General features: G+C 38.3%; 1 protein-coding gene across 4 annotated transcripts in view; it reads right to left on the bottom strand.

Moving 5' to 3' along the window:
• Nucleotides 1-1,514: 1,514 nt before the first annotated feature.
• The window catches only part of UBA2 (ubiquitin like modifier activating enzyme 2), a 29,586-nt gene continuing 9,888 nt past the window's right edge, over nt 1,515-21,212 (bottom strand). For all 4 annotated transcript variants that reach the window (XM_052655907.1, XM_052655910.1, XM_052655908.1 and 1 more), the window contains 11 exons: nt 19,874-19,941; nt 19,287-19,408; nt 16,532-16,631; nt 15,445-15,611; nt 13,435-13,528; nt 13,233-13,345; nt 10,734-10,889; nt 9,081-9,177; nt 6,275-6,380; nt 4,642-4,778; nt 1,515-2,973 (listed from right to left, as the gene is read on the bottom strand). In XM_052655907.1, coding sequence (XP_052511867.1) covers nt 2,792-2,973; nt 4,642-4,778; nt 6,275-6,380; nt 9,081-9,177; nt 10,734-10,889; nt 13,233-13,345; nt 13,435-13,528; nt 15,445-15,611; nt 16,532-16,631; nt 19,287-19,408; nt 19,874-19,941 — 1,342 coding nt within the window. In that variant the 3' untranslated portion in view covers nt 1,515-2,791. The remainder of the gene's footprint in view (nt 2,974-4,641; nt 4,779-6,274; nt 6,381-9,080; nt 9,178-10,733; nt 10,890-13,232; nt 13,346-13,434; nt 13,529-15,444; nt 15,612-16,531; nt 16,632-19,286; nt 19,409-19,873; nt 19,942-21,212) is intronic.

The raw sequence follows: 21,212 nt of genomic DNA, 5'->3' as shown, positions 1-21,212 counted from the left end.
AATCACAGGATATATATTCAGTACAAAACTTGAAAAAGTCACAGAGGCACTAAAGGAAAATACAAAATATATCTCCACTTTTATTATTAAAGTTCTCAGAGAAAAGTTAGATGGCACAATAAACAATATATATAGGCTCCATTGAGATCCAATGTTAATTTGGTTTTTCTTCCTGTATTTTTTATTTTGCTGAGCCATTTAGAAGTTGTAGGTATTGTGAGCTTCATCTCTAATCTCTCTCAAGAATAAGGACAATGGCCTACATAACTATAAGAACAATACCATAGCTAAGAAAATAATTCCATTATCACTCAATTTGTTCCATTTTCAAAGTTCCAATTGTCACAAGAATTATTTTACACTTGAGCTCTAGAATGTCACACATTCTATATTCATCCAATTATTTCCCTTTAATGTTTAACTTTTCTCTACTCCCTCTGCTTCCTGTTAGTTGGAAGTCTCTAGATGCTAAATTCAAGTTACCTTTTCGGGGTGAGGGGCCTAGATGTTGGATCCTTGAAATCATCATCTCCTATCAGGAAGCACATACCAGGCTGTCCCATTAGTGATGCCAGGTTTGATCACTTGATTACAATGATGCTAGATCAGTCTATTGTCAAGACAGAGAGCTTTTCACTTTTGCAAGTTTATATAGCAACATTTGAGCACTCCACAAAGATTCTGTTCCTTAGTAGCCTTTTAGGTTTTGCATCCACAGATGATCTTTGCCTGATCAATTATTCTGTTAATGGTTCAGGCTCTCATTAAAACATCAAATCCTTTCATGGTACCTGCCAAGTACGCAGCATGATCTTTGGGACAATGGACTCTCTAGGTAAACTTGAGTCACTGGACTGCTCCCAGTGAGGCTGGAATATGGTTTGTCAGACTGTTTCAGGATGGAGCTGCTCGGGAAACATGCTTGTCGAGCCTGCTTCCGGCTCCATAAACCGAGAAAACTCACGTGGGAAAACCATGAATACAAAGGCCAGATCTAAAGTACCTCCACACTCCGGGGACAGAGTAGCAGTTTGGATCTTAGTCTAGTCAAACAAGACCACTACGGTCAGGCCTGCTTTGCTGGTAAACCCAGATTTTATAAAAACAGAAACTGCTGGAAAAGTAATAACAGAGTTGTTGCAAAACTGAAAACTGCTGGTCTGCCAAGAGAGAAACACATCTCTACAAATTACACTGGCATTTAATACCACTATACATTCACACAAGAAAGAAAATAGAACATAAACAAAATGCTAGAAATATACTGTTGATAACTGTGTTGAAAAATGCAGGATGGATGAGGTTTAAAGGAATGGAGAGACTTCCAAAATTCAGATTTTCTTGAGAACTCTTCAGATTTCAAAATTTCAAAACAGGAGATGACCATCAGTGACCAACCAGTTAACCAAAATTTGCTTCTGAGAGGGTATTTCAGGATATTCCATTTTTATCTGTAGCAGTTCTATAATTTCAAAAAAATTTTTTTTTTCTGGAGGAAAATGAAACCTTCGTAAGCTGGATGGCAGAGTAAGAATTACACAACGGCAAACAACATAATGAATTACCAAGTTGAAATTTCATTGACAGTGGCCAAAAACACCAAGGCAGAGGTACAGAACAGGGACAACAGCTTCATGGGTTTCTGTTATCTGAAAACTCCAGGCACATCTGCAGGAGAGCAGCCTAGGGGCCAAGGCGTTCGGAGGTTCAGGAGATATGAGAGCTGATCCGTCGGACTGGCCTGGCCACATGTGCTGGTCAGAGTTGGGCCCAGAAGAGTACATGCAAGAAGGGCCCTGGATGACCTGGGGACACCCCGAGTGGAGGAGAGTTGCCATGTGGAATCTCAAATCCACAACTCCAAGTTACTGGGGCTGAGCAAAGATCACTTGAATGTTCTCAACAGAAGGCCAACAGTTTACAATCATTTAAAAAGCAACATGCCTTTAAAAACTGTCTTTTAAAAAGTACTCATCTGTGGTAAACAGTACTCATCTATGTCCATTTCTGAGTTAATTTTCTAAAAGGAAAGAAAATAGTATGCCTGCAGCAAATACAATGTACAAACCCAGTAAGGCAGCAGAAACATGAACTGTGCAGGCATGTATAACAAGTATGCAGATGTCATTTATTTGGTCCATAAGTACAGTATAGTTGTATTTTGAGTTTTACAAAACATCAAATATAAATAACCTGAAACTGTAACAATACACAAAAATTGGCTTCTTACACAGACATACCAGGCAGTACAAGCTGAAAACTTGAGTAAATTAACAACTGTTTTACATTAATATACATAGTGCCAGTTAACATTTAAAAACAAGTTTCAATGCATAGCACTCGATACTTCTTTGAATCTGTTTCAGTCAGTTAAGAGTATGAAAATGGTTAGATCTAGGCTAAAAATAATTCTTCTTCTAACCAAAAATAAAGGCATAATATTTATAACCAGGTATCAACTTTACTAAACCACAATATTTTAAAACTGTCAAATGATACCTAAGGGTATTTACATTAAAAAGGCAACATGCATTGTGTTGTTTCACCTCATGGACTGGTTATGCACATACTTTGTTCAAAGGGTTTTAAAACTATATTCCTACTTTCAATACAGCATACTGCAATGTTTCTAATAGTTCTAGCAAAATGAATGCTTTCAAAGAGAGCAGAATCATCTTCAAGTCACTGGTGTCAATTTTTTCCCTTTGGAACAAAGGACGTAACAAATAACCTGGTTCTGCCCAGAAGGCCTTAATGGAGTATAAGAGGTTCCGTTCAGAGGCATTGCTGTTCAATCTAATGCTATAACCTCATCAAGCTCCTCTGCCTGCTCTATGCGTGACCTTTTCGCACTGACACTCTCTTTCTCATCTAGCTTCCTCTTGCGACTTCTTTCTTCTTCACTGATATCAGCATTATTTGAGGGACCTTCTTCATCCGAATCAACTATGAGCACATCATCTTGCTCTTGTGCTTAATTCAGAAAAAAGGGAAAAGAAATGGTTAAAAGTGGGGGGCGACTAGAAGCTCACTACAATTTTATGTACATGAAAAACTAACTCTTCTAACACACATCAAACTTCCGAATGCCTACCCTTAGGGAACCTTTACACATTACATATTTCTGTACTGTTTCACTGTTTTCTGTTACAAGCACCTATTTCTTTCCTAATCAAAATGAAAAATTTTAACAGGCATTATACAATTCAGAGGAACTGTTACAGTTCCTTGTTTCTATCTCTCCAACAGAAAAGGGGAGGGTGCATATCCTAATATTCGTAGCAGTGATAATAGTAATAAACAACAACAACAACAACATATACATAGCACTTACAATGTGCCAGGAACTGTTCTGAGCACTTTGCATATACAACTCATTTAATCATCACAACCACCCTATAAAGAAGATAACATTATTATCCATTTTCCAGAAGAGGAAACGGAGGTACAGAGACTTGCCCAAGGTCACATAGTAGCAGCAGAGGACGGGATCGATTCAAACCCACGAAGGGGGGCTCTACAGTGCATGCGCTTAACTTACACTATGGCTGGAACTGTGTCACCCACCCCCGACATTCCGCCAAGTCAAAGGCACAGTACCTACCTTACTGCTAGTCTCCAAAAACCTGCCCACATGGTGGAAAATAAATGCACGCTGCAAATTATGATTTTTGAAAACTACCAGTCCTTTACTCAAAATAGGATGAGGAACCTTTGTATTTTTCAGGGGTGGGGGGGCAGGGGTGAAGGGTCATGACCCACTCTAGACCAGCAGTCTGGACCTCAACCTTTTTGGCACCAGGAACCAACCTCATGGAAGACAATTTTTCCATGGATTGAGGGTGGGGGGATGGTTTGGGGATGACTCAAGTGCATTACATTTGTTGTGCACTTTATTTCGAATCTAATGCCACCGCTGATCTAATAGGATACTGGCTGATGGCCCAGAGGTTGGGCAACCTTGCTCTAGACGATCACTAAATTCATTTTCACAACGCTCAGAGAACATCAGAACCAAAGAAGCACCAATATTCCAAAGAATACCAAAGACACAGGGTCAAAGAAATGAAAATAGAGAAGGAAAAAATGAGTAACTTTTAGTTTCCTGACACTAAAGAACGAAGAGGTGTGTGTGTGTTTGGGGGGGGGGGGGGGGCGCGGGTGGTGCAGGTAGTGTACATTCACACTGGAGTACAGTAAAGCACCAACACTGAAAACCCAGGAAACAGAGCTTCTGACACATTCTACCAAAGTCACTGGTTCCGAGAAAACTGAAATGCTGTACTTACCAAGCACCTGTTCATTCAAAATAGTCAGATGCACTGATTCACTGTCCCCCAAAACATGCATGTAAAATCCCGAAGTAGTACTACTCAGAATGAACTATCTTTATGCACTAGTAAACTGACATTTCCAGTTGTAAAAACAATAAAATCTATGTATTTTCTATAAAAATTTTACCCAGTCTTAAATATCTTCATGGGTCATACATTCAAAGTTCCATTAAAACAATGCTGAAGCAACACACACCTCCAGTAGTCCTGTGAGTAGTTCTATTTTATGGTCAACGTTCATAAGACAATCAGTTTGTTGTAAACCGTCCTGCTTGGTGGGTGACTGCTGGCTGGGGCTGTGACTCACCTGTGGATGTGGAAGGCTGAGCTCCATCGTCGCTGCCATTGGTTATGCTTTTGGCAGCATCTTCAGCTTGCTTGGGCCCCACTTTTTCTGGAGCATCACCAACAACTTCAAATTCAACATCCTTTCCTAGGTCTTCACTGTAAGGAGAATAGCGTACTATAACACTGAACCACTGCTATGACTACTTACAAAAGCAAAGGCACACCAAACAGAAATTGTCCTCAAACCTCAAAAGGTGTATACTACATACACACCTTTTATTTGGCTTCTGATTTTCAAAGAGTTAAAAAAAGACACATAATAGGTTTTTATGTATTCGAAGCTCAATTCAAATGGTCAATAACACTGTCCTTTCAATTCAAGGAAAAAATTTTTAACTTTTATACCTAAAGCAGAAAACTTGAGTCAAAAATTGTGAGGCCTGGTGTAATTCTTAGGCATTCTTTCTTCAGCTATATGAAAAGATTCTATACACGCTCTTCTGATGAGTGTTTGGGGGCAGAGTTACACAGCTTCTTGGTTTTCCCTCCATCTTCACAGGCAGCACCCTGCTTTTGTAATGAGTTCCCAAAAACATGTACAAAAATTTAACACATGAAAGTCAAACAAAAGACTTACATGTTATAAGGGGGGTTCTGTTCCCAGGGAGCTAAAAGATATGATAAAAAAGACCCTAATTATGCCTCCTCTTTTAGACACCAACTGATGTATTTCCATTTCATTGTACATGTCCTTCCACAACTGAACACAAGCACACCACTGACATCCAACTAGTGTGTAACTGAGGCCAGAGATCACCCCCAGCAAGACCTATCTCTGACTCACCTGTCTCATTTTATACTATTATTAATAACCCACATTCAGTTTTTCCTGTCCTTTCCTGCTTTTTATAAACTAAGTATATATAATGTAATACTCTTGAACAATTATACACGTTCTGTATATTTGGGTATAGATGGCAACACTGGCAGTATTTTGGGTATAGATGGCAACACTGGCAAAAATATCTATATAGTTAGATATAACCTGAAGAAATGAGCCAGGGTGCCAATGAGCATGAACCAACCTTATTCAACAGATAACCACACCAAAAGGAGAACCATCTGTATTTAAGCTGTGCTACACATGTACAAATATCCTGTAATGCAAACAGTATGGATACTTTTTCAAATAAAGTGGGCAGGATATAAAATAAAGTAAAAAGAAAAAAAAATGTGACTCAGGGATCTGTATATGGTAATATTTAATGCTCTCTTGTTACTGTTCCAGATCACAAAGAAATATTTGTTTTACGGGAGAGATATTTCTTCCTTCCAAACGAATCTCTAACAATTAAAATTTTTTATTCCAGTTCAACTATGAAAAGGAATGTACCCCTGATTGTAACTATTCACACACCTGCATTTCTACCCTCTCTAGGTCTTTCTGATCAGCTACCACTGATGAGTTACCCTCAAACATTTCTTTCTGGATTCTCAGATTTTTCTGTAGGTCAAACCTCAGGAAACTTGAACATATGTATGGTACAGCTTCAAATGAACAGTAGGATTTAAGGGTAAGAAAACATTTTCTCTCCACTTTAAGTTTATATATTCAAATAACTTCTTACACTTAAAATATTAATAGTTCCTACCTATGAAGGATGTTGATCAATAAAGTGTAGTCCTGAAGGAAGTCATCTGCTTGAAGTCGGCTCCCATTTCTAATTCCAAATTCTGACAATTTCTTGTGATTATTAGCTAAAAATTGTTTTAAAGAAATTTAGATGCTTTAGTTCTATCTCCATGAAGCAGTCAACCTTAGTTTTTATAAGACAAATCCCCTGCTATAAGCTGAATTGTATCTCCCCAAAATTCACATGCTGAAATGTTTCAGAATGTGACTGTACTTGGAGACAATATTTTTTTTAAAGAGACGTTAAATTAAAATGAGGCTGTTGGGGTGGACCCTAATCCAATCTAATTGGTATCCTTAGAAGAAGCCAAGGAGAGGGGTCTCAGGAGAAACCAAACCCGTCAACCACCCCTCCAACACTCTCGCTAGACCCTTTCATCTTAAGATTTCTAGCCTCTGGAACCAGGATAAAATGTGTTAAGTCACTTGCCTGTGTGTTTGGGTGTGATGGCCCTAGTAATCTAGTTCACTAAAATATCAGGCACTTAGGAACTCAGCCCCGAAAACTCAACTACCAAAACAAGGAAACTAAACTGAGAAGTTCTGAGAAACTTCTCCCTTTGAAACCAAATTAATATGGAATCCTACAGCAGTCAACGACAACTTTTAGAATTGTTCAAAACATACTATTTCTAAAAAGGCTACCCACAATATCAACCATAAGCCAATTTCACAATTCAGTTATTGAATTGTAAACTTTATTTCAATAATTTTTTCAACATAAATTTTCTGCATTTCTCAATGGACAGCCAGAGAGGTCCCCAAAAGCTAATCACTCCAACTCAATTCTCTCTTCCATGTCATTTCTGCTAAATCTGAACAGCCCCAGGATGTAACACACGATGCCAAGCCCCCACTAGCACTCAGTAAGCCTTTGCTACATGGATTATAAATATTCCAGTGAAGAACAAACTCTCCAATCAAACTTTTGGTGTTACCATCTCCTCCTACCTATTCTAGGGCCTTCCTGTCTTTAACCGTCCTCTCTCCTGCATGTTCAAATGCTCAAGTTTCATTTACAAAACTGCCTCCTCATTTAGCTCCCAATTTACACTCTCTCCTCACAACAGTCAGTCTGCTCTACTGAGAATTTGCTCTTGCCTATGGACTGTATAGAATCTGTATAGCCACAGTGCCTGGCACATACAAAGTAAAATGTATTTTAAAGTCTTAAATTTTGCTTATAATTTTAAAATTTATGTTGTTTTCTACATAATCCAATGGATTCTCTGGCAGCTGAGCTGGTAAAGAATCTACCTGCAATCCAGGAGATCCCAGTTTGATTCCTGGCTTGGGAAGGTCCCCTGGAGGAGGGTAGGGCAACCCACTCTAGTATTCTTGCCTAAAGAATCCATGGACAGAGGAGCATGGTGAGCTACAGTCCATGGGGTCACAAAGAGTCGGACGTGACTGAGCAACTAAGCACAGCACAACTATCTTTTTTTTCTTCTTCTTTTATACCTTTTCAGTCTACCTGGAATGTCTCTGGAGAACAGTTAATTCCTACCCAGACTTCCATTGCCAAGCTCTTTCACTCAAATTCCACAGCCCAACATGTTCAAAAGGGAAATAGCCTCTGAGCAATTCTATCCGGGTGAATTAGCATCACTTCCAAAGCCAGAGTCTTGGCAACAGTTCTGTCTAAGCCTAACAATGCTACTCTTCCTCACCTGTACTCTACATTCAGACTCTGCAAATCTCAAAACTGTCATTTGCTTTTGCATTAGTAAAAATCTCTCACTTCCCTCAATTTTTTTCTAACTGGCTCCCCACCTCCACTGTCACATCCTTGCCTTAATCTTCTGCAGACTACACATTACGCCCCTGCTTAAACCCTAGAGGGAGCAGAAAATCGGCGGGGGGGAAGACACACACACCCATACACTACACACGACACACGCAATCCTCAAGTTGCATCACTGCTGCCAACCCCACAGCACCCCACCAGGGAACAAAACAGCTGGTCACTCCTAAAGCCCTTTATATTGCTTTGTAAGTTCATGCCTTTGCAGATGCTGTTCATTCTGCCCAAATGTACTCTCCCCTCTCAGTTCTTCAAGAATTGCCCCAAGAATCCTCTCTCCTGTGATATACCCCCTTGCCCTGTTAACCTTCCCTTTACAAAACTTATTTCAAACTTTGTACACCTTCTCTCTATAGTATTTCTTAGATGACACTAAATCTACTTGTTGCTAATCTCTCATCTCCTTCTAGGCTGTGAAATACTTTAAGCCAGGGACTATTATCTTATTTTTCCTTGAATTACAAATATCTATGACTATGCCTGTAATACAGCACTCCAAAGGCTACTGGAATAAATGCTCTCTCACCCTCAACAGCACATGTATTCTGTGGAAAAGGGTCACATTTAAGCCACTGAGATTCTAGACCAGTTTCCATTTTAAGGTCCTAGCCTTTAAAACAGCTGGCTAGAACTAATGGGAGGACGTTTAGTCATTTTTTCTTTTTGGTGAAAACATATTTAACTAGATTTTTAATAAAAAACAGACTACTACCCAGCCAAAGCACAACCTCCAATTACTTATGACCCAATATCCCCAAATTTCTGGGCAAGGAACTATAGCCAAAAAGAATCCTGACACTCTCCAACAAGACAGATGAGGTGTGGGAACTTCGAAGTCTATTCAGATTGACCAGTGTGACCCTCAGTACTGTTTACAGTAAATGGAAAAACTAATGTGCACCCCTTCACTCAGGCAGTCTCCATCCAAATGAGGGTGAGTGAACAAGGCAATGTATAATACCTTCTGTCTCTCCCTCTTCTGAAGATATTAGGATTGTTCCTTTTCCATCTTCAATTTGGACATCTGGTGCTACCATAGCAAATTTTTCTTTCACAATCTATAAGGAAAAAAATTCAAAATGTTAACATATGGAATTAAAAGACCACAAATAGCCTAGACTTCTTATAAAGGCGCTTAATTCTCTCCTTCCACTGGAATTCACCCAATTACCTCAGGCCCACGTTCTATCCGGAGAAGGCAATGGCACCCAACTCCAGTACTCTTGCCTGGAAAATCCCATGGATGGAGGAGCCTGGTGGGCTGCAGTCCATGGGGTCACTAAGAGTCGGACACGACTGAGCAACTTCACTTTCACTTTTTATTTTCATGCACTGGAGAAGGAAATGGCAACCCACTCCATTGTTCTTGCCCGGAGAATCCCAGGGACGGGGGAGCCGGGTGGGCTGCCGTCTATGGGGTCGCAGAGTTGGACACGACTGAAGCAACTTAGCAGCAGCAACAGCACATTCTATCCCATGTTTGACCACTGATAAAGATCAGGTAGCACTTCCTCCAGATGGAGACTAAGAACTCTTGGCTGGCTCTTGGTATTTTGTCCTTCCCAGCAGATTAGGTACTAAGCTAGACACTTAACATATTTTATCTTAGTCTCTATTACAACTCAATATTGGAAGATGTTTTATAGATGAAAAACTTATCATCAATCTGATTCTCAAATAGTTTTCCCCTTCCCAAGCTCCATCTCTTCCCAAGTTCCATAAACCCTTTGCAAATTCCAAGATGGATCAGGAGTGAAAATACTGTTAAATCTTACCTGATCCTAAACAAACAAACAAGCCAAAAAACCAAACAACAGATAACTCTCTAAAGATCCAATTACACTCCAAATAAGTGGAATAACCATTAGCTCAAGAATGAGTAGATACCACTTATAATCATTTCTTTCCTAAGAAAGAACACGGGGCAACCACCCTCTGCTGGCCAACATAGCAAGTCCAGCTCCTTCTCCATCCAAAACATAAGTTCAAATTAACCTGTCCAATGTAACCAGTTCTGGGAGAAAGGCCATTCATTCTCAAGCAGCCTTTAGGGCCACGAAGTCTACTCCTCCGTGTTGGGAGGCACATAAACATGAAACATCACAATGTACATAATCAGAGGAACTATGTGAAGTGATTTCCAGACTGAGAAGTGTCACCATTCAGGCCACTTGCTCTTTCCTAATTAAAAAATACTAGGAGGAACTGAAGGACCAGGCTATAAGACCGAACCATACCTTAACCGTCCATCTCTCACACCAAAGCTCTACAGGTGAATCCAGGTGTGCTCAGGGACTAGCTTAACACACCATCACTAGAAACCCAAGGAACACAGAATTTGCTTGTAAAGATACTATGCTACCTATCTATGTGCCACCTGTGGTCCACATTCTAGCCAAATACACACCCATTCCTCTCTGGGATGTGAAACACACATTCTGGAACCACAGAGAGAAAAGTCAACAGGACACAGATGGCAAAGGAACACACCTCAGTATTCAGGGTAATTATCTGGCTTTTAGTTTATCACAGTACACTGTAAAAGGCAAAAGGGGACTTGTTTTTTTTCTTACAAACAGTAACCTTGTGGAAGAGAACCAGGCTCTGCACTTACCTTATCTTGTAAGGTGAGAACAGTCACTTTATGAACATTCAGCCGCACAGTCACCTCTGGCTTGCTGGCACATACGTAACAGTTAGGGTTGGGAGCATCCAGTGCACAAGGCACAAGAAGCTTCTTTCTTGGGTTTGGTTGTTTATTCAAAAAAATCTTTGGCGAAAAAAAAAAAACACACACAAGCAAAAATCAGAAATCTGAGTTATAACTTATATACCATAGAATATTCACTTAAATACTCCCTTCCAGATGGCAAAAGATAAGGAAAATCAAGACCTTAAAAGGCTGACTTTTCTCCCAACCTTTTCAAATTAGCCACCTTGTAAATAAGGCTGAGCTTACTGAAACCTCATTGTACTGAAGACTAGACTATTCTGCAAACTAACTTAGCATGAATAAGGGCCTCATCATACTTATTTCTGGTATCATCATTGAATCAGTTTGGAGTGCCTTCCTAGTGGTTATTCTTATCAACTTTAAGTCAATTTCTAACAAGACCAGTGCACTAATTTCTCTAATTAATGTCTGCACAGATACAAGGACCAAATGAGCTGCATTTCTTTTCTAATTTTCTGATGATTGTGATATTAACATTCACATAACTAAAGGAAAAATAATGTATGTCTGGTACTATTACCATTTTCCTAATACCCAAACCAAAAAAAAAAAAATTACATGAACCAAGGGAAATAAAAAACAAACTGCACTGAAGTTATAATTCTCAAGAGAACACTGGACGCTAATACACAAATTCTTACTGTGGAACTACCATGTAGTATGGTATCTGTTAAGATGAATTATCTCTAAAGAACCCTATCGATTCCCCCCAACTTAAAGAAGTAAATCCCTTGACAGGCATTAAGTGCTAGGCAGAGGCCTCCTGTAGCCTCTCCCCACAATGAATACTAGGCGTATACACTTGTACTGCCAAGGCTGGAATAGGGGACAATGGTTGATCTTGAGATTCACTGGGAGGGTAACTCCGCTAAGAGAAATCGACAGTAATAAAAACATCTGCTAACACTACTAATACTCAGGCTAACACTTCTATTAACCTATCCTGATATTCATTTATAAATGGGAACAAAGGAAGCCCAGACATAGGGGTATCATTAGCCCGAGAGAGGAACAGAGATGAGCAAGTAAAAAAATGAGAAAAATGTTACAGGACAAAGTAAGACACTTGTTCAGGCTGCTATAAAAGGATAAGACATAAAAAAATATAGTTCTTAGAAATTAAAAACATGATAGCCAAAATAATTTAAACAGAAAGCTGAACCAAGATGTCAGACTGGCATTACGATTCTACATTCCCTTACCCTAAAGTATTTTAAGAATGCGTTAATCATGACACTGAAAAGTAAGAATACCATCATAGACTAGACTAGGTTTTTTGCTTTTGTTTTTAAAAGACATTCCTGAAAGTAAACTGGTCCTTTTATTTCAACATTACTGTAAAAAGGACAACCTAAAACAATAGCAAAATATTGGCTCCAATATTTATAAGAAGTTTTTTAAATCCTCAGTGGTATGAAAGCAAAGTATCTTCAGACATGCAAATTCAATTCAGCAAGAAAGCAAGAATCCAAAGGGAATATTCAAGTGGCTTTATTCGTAAGAGATACACCCAGTCCAACCACTACTAGTGCAGGAAACTCATGATAGCAGATGTTCACATCAAGTAAGGGGACGATAAAAAAAGGGGAGAAAAATTTCTTCCCTGCAGAAATAGCAAGAAAAGTTATCTCAACCTTGGTGCTTCGTGAGGGAAGAACATCTTCCTTTATAATTCATTACAGTAAGATAGGGTTCATGCAGATTTGCTGTCTGAATATATATGTGGGCTAAGAAGCTAAAACTGAGAATGTAAAAGTGGTCTCAGGTTGGTAGAACCCCAGGCACCCAGATATAAACACACACAAATCCTCTTTGAAGAAATACACCTTCAGTGGGTCCTTAAAGAATTATCACAGATACAGTGATAACAAATATAATTCTGTTTAAAAATATATATATATATATCACATAAGCAAACAAAACACTGTGAGAGAGATCTAACAGAAATGACATGAGCTCATCCATAAAGATTTCAGGCATTAACACAACCAAATGTAACATAGTCACAATAACATAAAGTTTAAAATAAAAAGGGAGACTGACAAAAATACCTGAAGAACAGGGGACTATAAAATGACCAAACAGAATTTTAAAACCAAAGTACTCTTAGAATTGGAAAACAATGAAGAAAAGTTAATACAAAGGACCCACAGAATGAGTTCTTCTAAGAATTCAGTAAAACTAGAAATGTTAGAAGTAAACTAGCTTCTGCTTCCATTTTAGACAAAAATAAGAGAAGCAAATGTGTTTTCCTTTTTGTAACTTCCAGGAAGCTTATTTAAACATGCAACTCACAAGGTAACTTGAACAATTACTTTTCCATTGCTTTAAACCAAATGTTATTGTTTTAATTTTAAAATTGCAAATAGAAACACTCACTGTTCTACACTGGTCTATTTTTCCTGATAAAATCTTCAATCCTTCCAATACTATCAACCCAGCAATCACAGCATTAGTAGTAGCGATAGCAGGAATAATGTTCCCTGCCATTGCTGGAAGAAAAAAAAAAAAGATTAGCTGTTAAAAAAAAAACAAAGAAACTTAGAATTTAGATGATACAACTGAAGTACAAACAACTTACATTTGATATCGAATCTGCTTTTCATATTCATACTGAAAATATGCATCCTGAGATTTGCAGCAGAGGTGACAAAATCCATTGCAGATGGGTCATCCTGTCAATAATTTAAACAATTTAACAAGTCTCCCCACAAATTTACTAATTTGGCTAGTACTGCTTTCAGAACAGCACCTTCACAAGTTTCTAACACGTCAACTAGAACAAGAGATGCCCTCCAGGGAAAGGCTGGTCTGGATGAGAAGTGAGCAAGTGCTTGCTTGGGATCATCAGCTCCAGGGATACAGGAATGGGGCCTGCCAAGAGCCAACAGGTTTTAGGAATTCACTCCTGCGTCCACAAATGCACTGGAGACGAAGCGTACGAGATCAGAACACCAATTCTATTTACTGATGGTGGCAAACCTTCCCTGGGTCCATATCGTCAATAATAAGCTTGTCTGACGAGTACAGAACTCAGGGATGAAGACACAGACTGGTTTAAGAAAGCTACTTCATTAAAGCCTCAGAAATACCTAGACTACCTCTTTTTGCTTTGTTTCTCCAAACTCCCTTCACAAGCACTGCACTCCTATATTGGCTGATTCTTTTCAGATGTGGCAGGACAAAGAAAGTTTTCCATTATTCCTAAGCATATACCCCACTCTAATTCAATTTCAGCAAAGTTTCGTGCTTTGAACTGAGAAAAACCATCCTAGCCCATAATGCAGAAACACCAAAGTATGAAAGAAAAAGCACTGATAGGACGTAGGTTCTTCACATACTTACCTGGCTGGCTGAGTAACCACAGGCAAATAAATCCCCCTGACCCCAAATTCTTTAATGTGTTAAATGGGGAAAACTATATAAACATCTTATAAGGCTGTGGTGAGGATAAGTATGATTACTTAAGAGTACCCAAAACAGGGTCCAACAGGTACTTCCCCAGGCAACTGGCTTATCACATCCATTAGTTACAGATTTTACTCAAAGAGAGTAACAATTTGCAGTCCCAAGTTTTGTTACTGAGTCCCTGTATACAGATGAAAACCTCCTAAACCAGTTCTAAAAATACAATGAAAAAAGGTTTTAATACTGACCCCTTACAGCACACAAAACCTAAAGACTAATGTTTGCAACTCTCCAAAATCTAAATTCACCAGCTTTCTTTCAGATGTCTGATTCAACCCCCATTTCAAAATTTGCACATACAAAGCTATCATGTGCTCAGTCGTGTCCGACTCTCTGCAACACCACAGACTGTAGCCCGCCAGACTCCTCTGTCCAAGGGATTCTCCAGGCAAGAATACTGGAGTGGGTTGCCATTTCCTTCTCTAAAAGTTATCTTAGTTCTCTAAAACTGATCAAACTTTTCTCCTTACTTTGAAATTAATGGCAAATCTTTACCAACATCTGAACAAACTTTAGCAGATTAACCACTTATACTCATAGAAAGTATTGAGTATAATTTTAAAAAAGTAAAATTAATTCACTAAATACCAAAATGTAACATTTAACTGCAAGATACTATTAAATATTGTTTTAACTTGTAAGAATTATTACATATCCTTATTGTACAGATAAGTCTCTCAGAACTCAAAGCATTATTAACTATTTCAATAGAAAGGCAATTTTATTACTTTCAAGGCCAAATAAGGCCTATAAGCTGTTGTCTCCAAAAGGATATTATGACTTCTATTAATAAATCTCTATTACGTAAGAAGCTCTCTTAAGGCTATTTTCTTAAGTCAGAGAAATATTTTACTCCAGTAAAGTCACATTTCTCTAGTTAACAGTTACAAACCATGAACATATTAGAATTTAAAATGAGATTTTATGATATTGCTTAAATTCACATATAGAAAATTCATAGTTCAATGTAGTAATTAGAGGTGAACACACCAAAACAAAATCAATGTCCTCAAAATCTGGTAGAATAAAAACAATATCCCAGCATTACTAGATTCTGATATAGCTCAAGAACTGAAACACACATTTGATATACAAGTAACTGCCACACATTTTTGACACAAACCTTGTCCCATATGAGCTCAGCTCCATCCCCCTTTTCTGCTAAATGAACTCTCAAAGTCTCAATGCTCTTTGAAAAAAGACACGCATAGCTCTTCACATCTAGAACCTGCTGGTCTTTCAGACCTAACTGGGGTTCATTTTGTTGATCTGATGCACTGGTTTCTTCTCCTGGAAAAAAAGTATTAGAAAATTTACTCCTAACATCTTTCCTCTACTCAGTTTAACATTCAATGCCTGACAATAAAAAAATTATATAATATGAAACAAATTCCATTAAAGTAATTATCACTATGACACAATTATGCATACATATGCAAGAAATTGGTCAGTATTATGAAAAATTAAGCAAGAAAATGGTCAATACTGATGTGGGAAAGGTGTGAGACTGTCTCAGAATTTCAGATTACTGGAGGATTCAAGAATACAATGTAGGCAAGGTAATAAGCATTATGCCTAGAACATAGTATCAATAAGTGGAAGCTATCACAGCAATACTAGAATTGAGCTGTAAAAGGAAGTATTTGTTACTGTAGGTAACTACAGGAAACCGCTTCAAAATGACACCCTAAATCTCCCGGGGACCTTTTAAATTTCAATATGCTAAACACTGCTATGCAAAACAAGTTGAGACACAATGTGTTGAGAGGGGTAAGGAAGCAGTCACTACTACATTAGTTTTTCCTCACTTAAAGCTACAAATATGTCCCAAAGTTTAAGGAACAACACTTCACATCAGGGAGAATATGGAACAATTAAATGTTAACTGATAAGGGACTAGCTTAAAAGATACTGGCTGAAAACAGCAAGTCAGAGTATGTAAGTAGTATGATTCCATTTACATAAAGTGACCACACAACTGCCTGTGTCTATGTGCAGTTATCACCAAGACATTCTTAAAACATTTGTAGTAATTATTTCTCCAGGTGATGAGGTATCCAGTGATTTTGCTTCTTCAAACTTTTCTGAACTGTTTGAATTTCTTACCATGGGTGTATACCACTGTATACCAAGAAATAACAAGGCTATTTAAAGACTTCAGGTGAGAATTTCCAACTTAGGAATCCCAAAGAGAAAAATGTACCCTTCACCTTGACTTTGCACTTCAGCCCAATCCAATGGAACTGGAGGTTTCCTTTTCCGCCAGAGTTTGTCCATCGTCAACAGATACCTGATATCATCTTTAAAAAGCTAAGACAGAAAGGAAGAAAGATAAATTCCATGAACCCTACTGTCACTATCCTGATAAAAATATAACAAAATTACCCTGCTGACTTCACATTATAAAATCTGATTTAAAGATTTGAGGCCATGTTATGTAACAGTAGATTACAATTCTCAAGGGGGAAGGGCGGGGGGAAGGTGTGCACCCAAAATCTTTGTGTAAAAAGAAATTTTACACACAACGCTTACACTTGAAACAGTTAAAATCAGAGATGCTGAGAAAAGCAGAGTAAGGGAGCTCTGAACTGTGCTGATTGGACCCCATCCTCTCAAACCACTTCCCCATACTGGCTCCCCAGATCAGCTGCAATCACAACCATGCCATTCAAGGGACTGAGTAAACACACACCAACTCCACAGAAGTGAGCCTAGAGGTGCCAGTTAGCAACACCTTCAAGTTTGTGGGCACTTGCCAATAAAGCATACACATTTTAAAAGTGCTCAAACAGAAATTAAGAACCGCCTGCAACACCTTTGAAATGGCCTCCCCTGCCACCCCCCACAAAGAACCTCAAACACACAAAACAATTCCTATTTCAAAACTAAAACCAAACATTACCACATATAGATTGAGACGATCACACGAATCACACTTTCTATGTGGTAGAATTTCAGATGATTTTAATAGTTTTACATTTTCCTTAGTTGTATTTCCTATTGTTGATTTATTCCACACATTTTTTGAATGTATCGGATATGAATTTAGATATGGCTAAAAGTTAGAACTATTTGTCAAAATATACTCAACTGAGTATCTATCAAACATCCTTAATCTTTGGAAAATCAGCCAAATATACAAATAATAGTACAATTTAGTGTGAAAATCACACAGCTCTGAGTACTGTTAAGTTATTCTGTTCTACTTGAGGAACAGGGACAGAGTTGGTAACATCTGACATGGGTACAAAGGGAAGGAAATGAGGGGTCCTGTATGATTTGCGTAACAAATTTAGCTAGAGACATTTTATAGAGGAACCTTAGTGCTTGGCTGTAAAGCCTGCCAGGCAATGGGGAATTAGCATGGATTTCCAAACACCAGCTCCACAGCCTTCTCTGTTCAACTGTTAAATACTAAGATCTTCACACTCTGTCTCTTTCTATAAACCTAACTTAACCAAACCTCTAAGCTGGTTAATTACCCACAGAACCATGCGTCATCTCGGTCATGCTCCACAGAGGAATCTCTATCTGTCGCCTTCCACACTCCCCCGATCCCTATGCACCCACCTGTCTCCCTACCTACCTCAGAGACTGGCACCACTATTCACCTGCTGCCCAGCAGGAAACCGGGAAGTATTCTTGGTTTCTCATGTTATACAAAGTTCAGCCTATATAAAATGGATAATCCACACTCCAATGGGACTGCAGATGGGTTCTACTTCCAATTACTCCAGAAGGCACTGTCCCATGCTGGTTACAAGAGGAACACCAGGTCCTACAAGAGTGCACTGCATATTTTCTATACCTTATACTGACCCTACAGACTACCCTTCAATGGATTCCCACTGTCTTGGTGTAATATCCTTACCATGACCTAGAAAATCCTGCCAGATAGAGTCTCAGCTTACCTTTACAGTCCTCTTTCCACTCTCCCTTTTAATGGGAATTATTTCAGTTCTTCAACCTGAGACTGACTTTCTACATGCTGCATTCTCATCCCCACCCTTATTTTTTGAAATCTGGAGTTGAAATGCCATTTCCTCTGGACAGCCTCTTCTGAACCCTCATTCCAGTCAATAATAATGTTTAATAACACGGAGGGTTAAGTCTACTTATTATTACAGGGTTCCAATACATTTGAACTTAATCTCATTACACCCTGAACTCGAAACTGCTTGTTCAATGTTTGACTTCCCTTCTAGACTCTTGAGTTCTCTCCCCTACAAAGAGCTGGGACCCTATTTTCTGTCTCTGTCACTGTTAAAGCTTCTGTACTTTAAGTGTGTGGCACACAGCAGATGCTTAAAGTTACCTGTTGAACAACAGACTGGAGACATACTTCAGATTATTCTGGCATTCAACTGCTCAAATTGGAATGGAAATAGGCATATGGACACTAGTTTAGAAAATACTGTCACTATCCATATCAGAGTTAAGCACACTGGATTTTAAGCATAATCAAAATCAGCAAAGGAGTGAAAGAAGAGAAACAGCAGAAACCAAAGGTGAGTTATATAAAGAAAATCAGTGAAAGTGAGGGAAGGAAAGACAAGTAAGAGTGCATAAATAAGCCTCTGTATTTATCTTTCTATAAAGATGCTATACTGATTTAGTATTCATGTTAAAATTTCAAACCTGTTTATCCCAACTACATCACAATGAATTCACTAAGACAATGCTGTGTTCTCTGTGTGTGCTCAGTGGTGTTCGACTCTTTGCAACCCAGGGACTGTAGCCCACCAGGCTCCTCTGTCCATGGGATTTCTCAGCCAATAATACTGGAATGGGTTACCATATACTTCTCCAGGGGATCTTCCCAGTCCAGGGATCAAACCCATGTCTACTGCATTGGCAGGCAGATTCTTTACCACTATGCCACCTGGAAAGCCCAATTAAATCACACACTAGCTTGAAACAGCATAATAAACATCGATCCACAGGTTTAAAAAAGGCAACCCTAACCTTGGTAAAAAGCTTAACTGGATCATATCCAGTTGATTTAGCCCATTCCTTGGTGGAAACACGTTTAAGGTCACCATCTTCATGAGACGCTCTGGCTCTGGCTTCGGCTTCCATTGGTTCCCCTACAAAACAAACACTAGCTTATTTTCAACTGTAGTTCATGTAGAATGAATCTCTCACCCACCTTTGAGGTGTGGGGTGGCATGGGGTCACTCATGGAAGCCACCAGCATGTGACACATTCTGAGTTCAAGGAGAAAGAATCAGAACATGCTCATCACCGTTTTTTTCTACTTCAGTTTCTGAAGGCCACATGCAGAGTAGTACAAGTATAGACATGGGAACAACTCCTACCCAGCTCGATTTACTAGATTTGTGAGATTTCTCTGCAGCGTGTTTCTTCACAAGTAAAATGGCATGACTTGTTTTTTAAAACATCATTTAAAGATCAAACAAGAACATAATACATTATCTAGCTTATAACAGCAATTATCTCCCCCTCTCCCTGCCTTAAGCTACCAATATTAAATTAGCAAAATAAAGACAGTGGTCATCAATAAAAAAATACATCCCAACTAGTTTACTCACAGGAAGCTTCAGGGTCAGCTCTGTCAGGAGATACTTCTTGATCAGCATCTTCTTCTCCAAACAACTGGCTATAATTTAAGAATAGTAAATATTTATGTATACCAAAATATTCTGAACAAATGTTACCTTTTCCAAGCTTCCTCAAATCTTCAGTTAGGGATGAAAATTAAATAATTGATAAATTATATTCCAGAAATCTCAAAGTATTTAACCAATCTGTTTAAAACAGCTTGCATTCTCATTTGAACCACAACACAGAGAAGGCAAAATTTTAATAGACCCAGATTCATTTCTGTCTGCTAGCTTCTGCAAATTCCTGTTAAAATCACTCATCAAGAGACAGATGAGTGGCTTTACATTCCAAAACAGACAATATTTCACTTCGAGAATGACAGCTGTGAAGTATACCTGCAACTAGCTATTAAACAAACACTGACACACCTATTATGTGTGAGGCACTGCTGAAGGTGCAGGAAACTCAGCAGTAAGACATTTTATCATAGTAATATGTATCTTTACCTATCTTTACCACTTAAGAGTCATATGAAATAATGGGAAAGTATTAAGCTGAAACTCCCTTATTAATCAAGCTATCCTAAAAACTGTTTAATAACTTTTCAACCTTCATTAAGCACAGGACTTACATTAAAGTCCCAAAGATCTTGATATATTTTACAAGAAAATTGTTTCCAACACTGCTTGTACCCCCAAAATACACTCCCAAAATAGCATGCATAAGTTCCTACCGATCTCTCCAAAACATTTTGCCAAACTAGCAAGTATAAAATATCAATAGTATGTTACTGTGGCTTTATTCTTGATTTTCCAAGTTAATCATACAGTTGAACATTATCTTTGTTTATTGCCTAGATTTCCCTTTAAGTAAAAAAAAAGTGTCTATTAGTCTTGTCAGGTTGTCCTTCTCTTATTACAGGAATATATTCCAGACCACAATTTTAGTTCCTTATGTTGCAGTTAGTTCATCCCATATAATAGCTTAATTGTGTATACATCATTGAACCTCTCTTGATGATGAAATACTAAATGAATTTGAATGTATCAATCCTTTTTTATAATTACCACTTTTATATCTTGAGAAATTGTTCTTTAACCCAAAGGATAAAGATTTTCTCCTATATGCTATATCAGAACAATTTAAAATTTTGCCTTTCACATATGAATAATTAATCCACTTGGACTTAATTTCTATACATTATTAAATTACACATATTGTTTTAAGTAGAGAACAATTTTTTCCACATTGGTTCCACTTAGGCTTTAGTCTTCCATATAAATTTTATAATCAGATGAACAAGTTCCATCAAAATCCCTGATAAAA

Source organism: Budorcas taxicolor, chromosome 18, assembly GCF_023091745.1.
Source record: "Budorcas taxicolor isolate Tak-1 chromosome 18, Takin1.1, whole genome shotgun sequence".
NCBI classification, from domain to species: Eukaryota; Metazoa; Chordata; class Mammalia; order Artiodactyla; family Bovidae; genus Budorcas; species Budorcas taxicolor.
The sequence above is the reverse complement of the archived record's forward strand: the minus strand, read 5'-3'. Positions and strand labels throughout refer to the sequence as shown.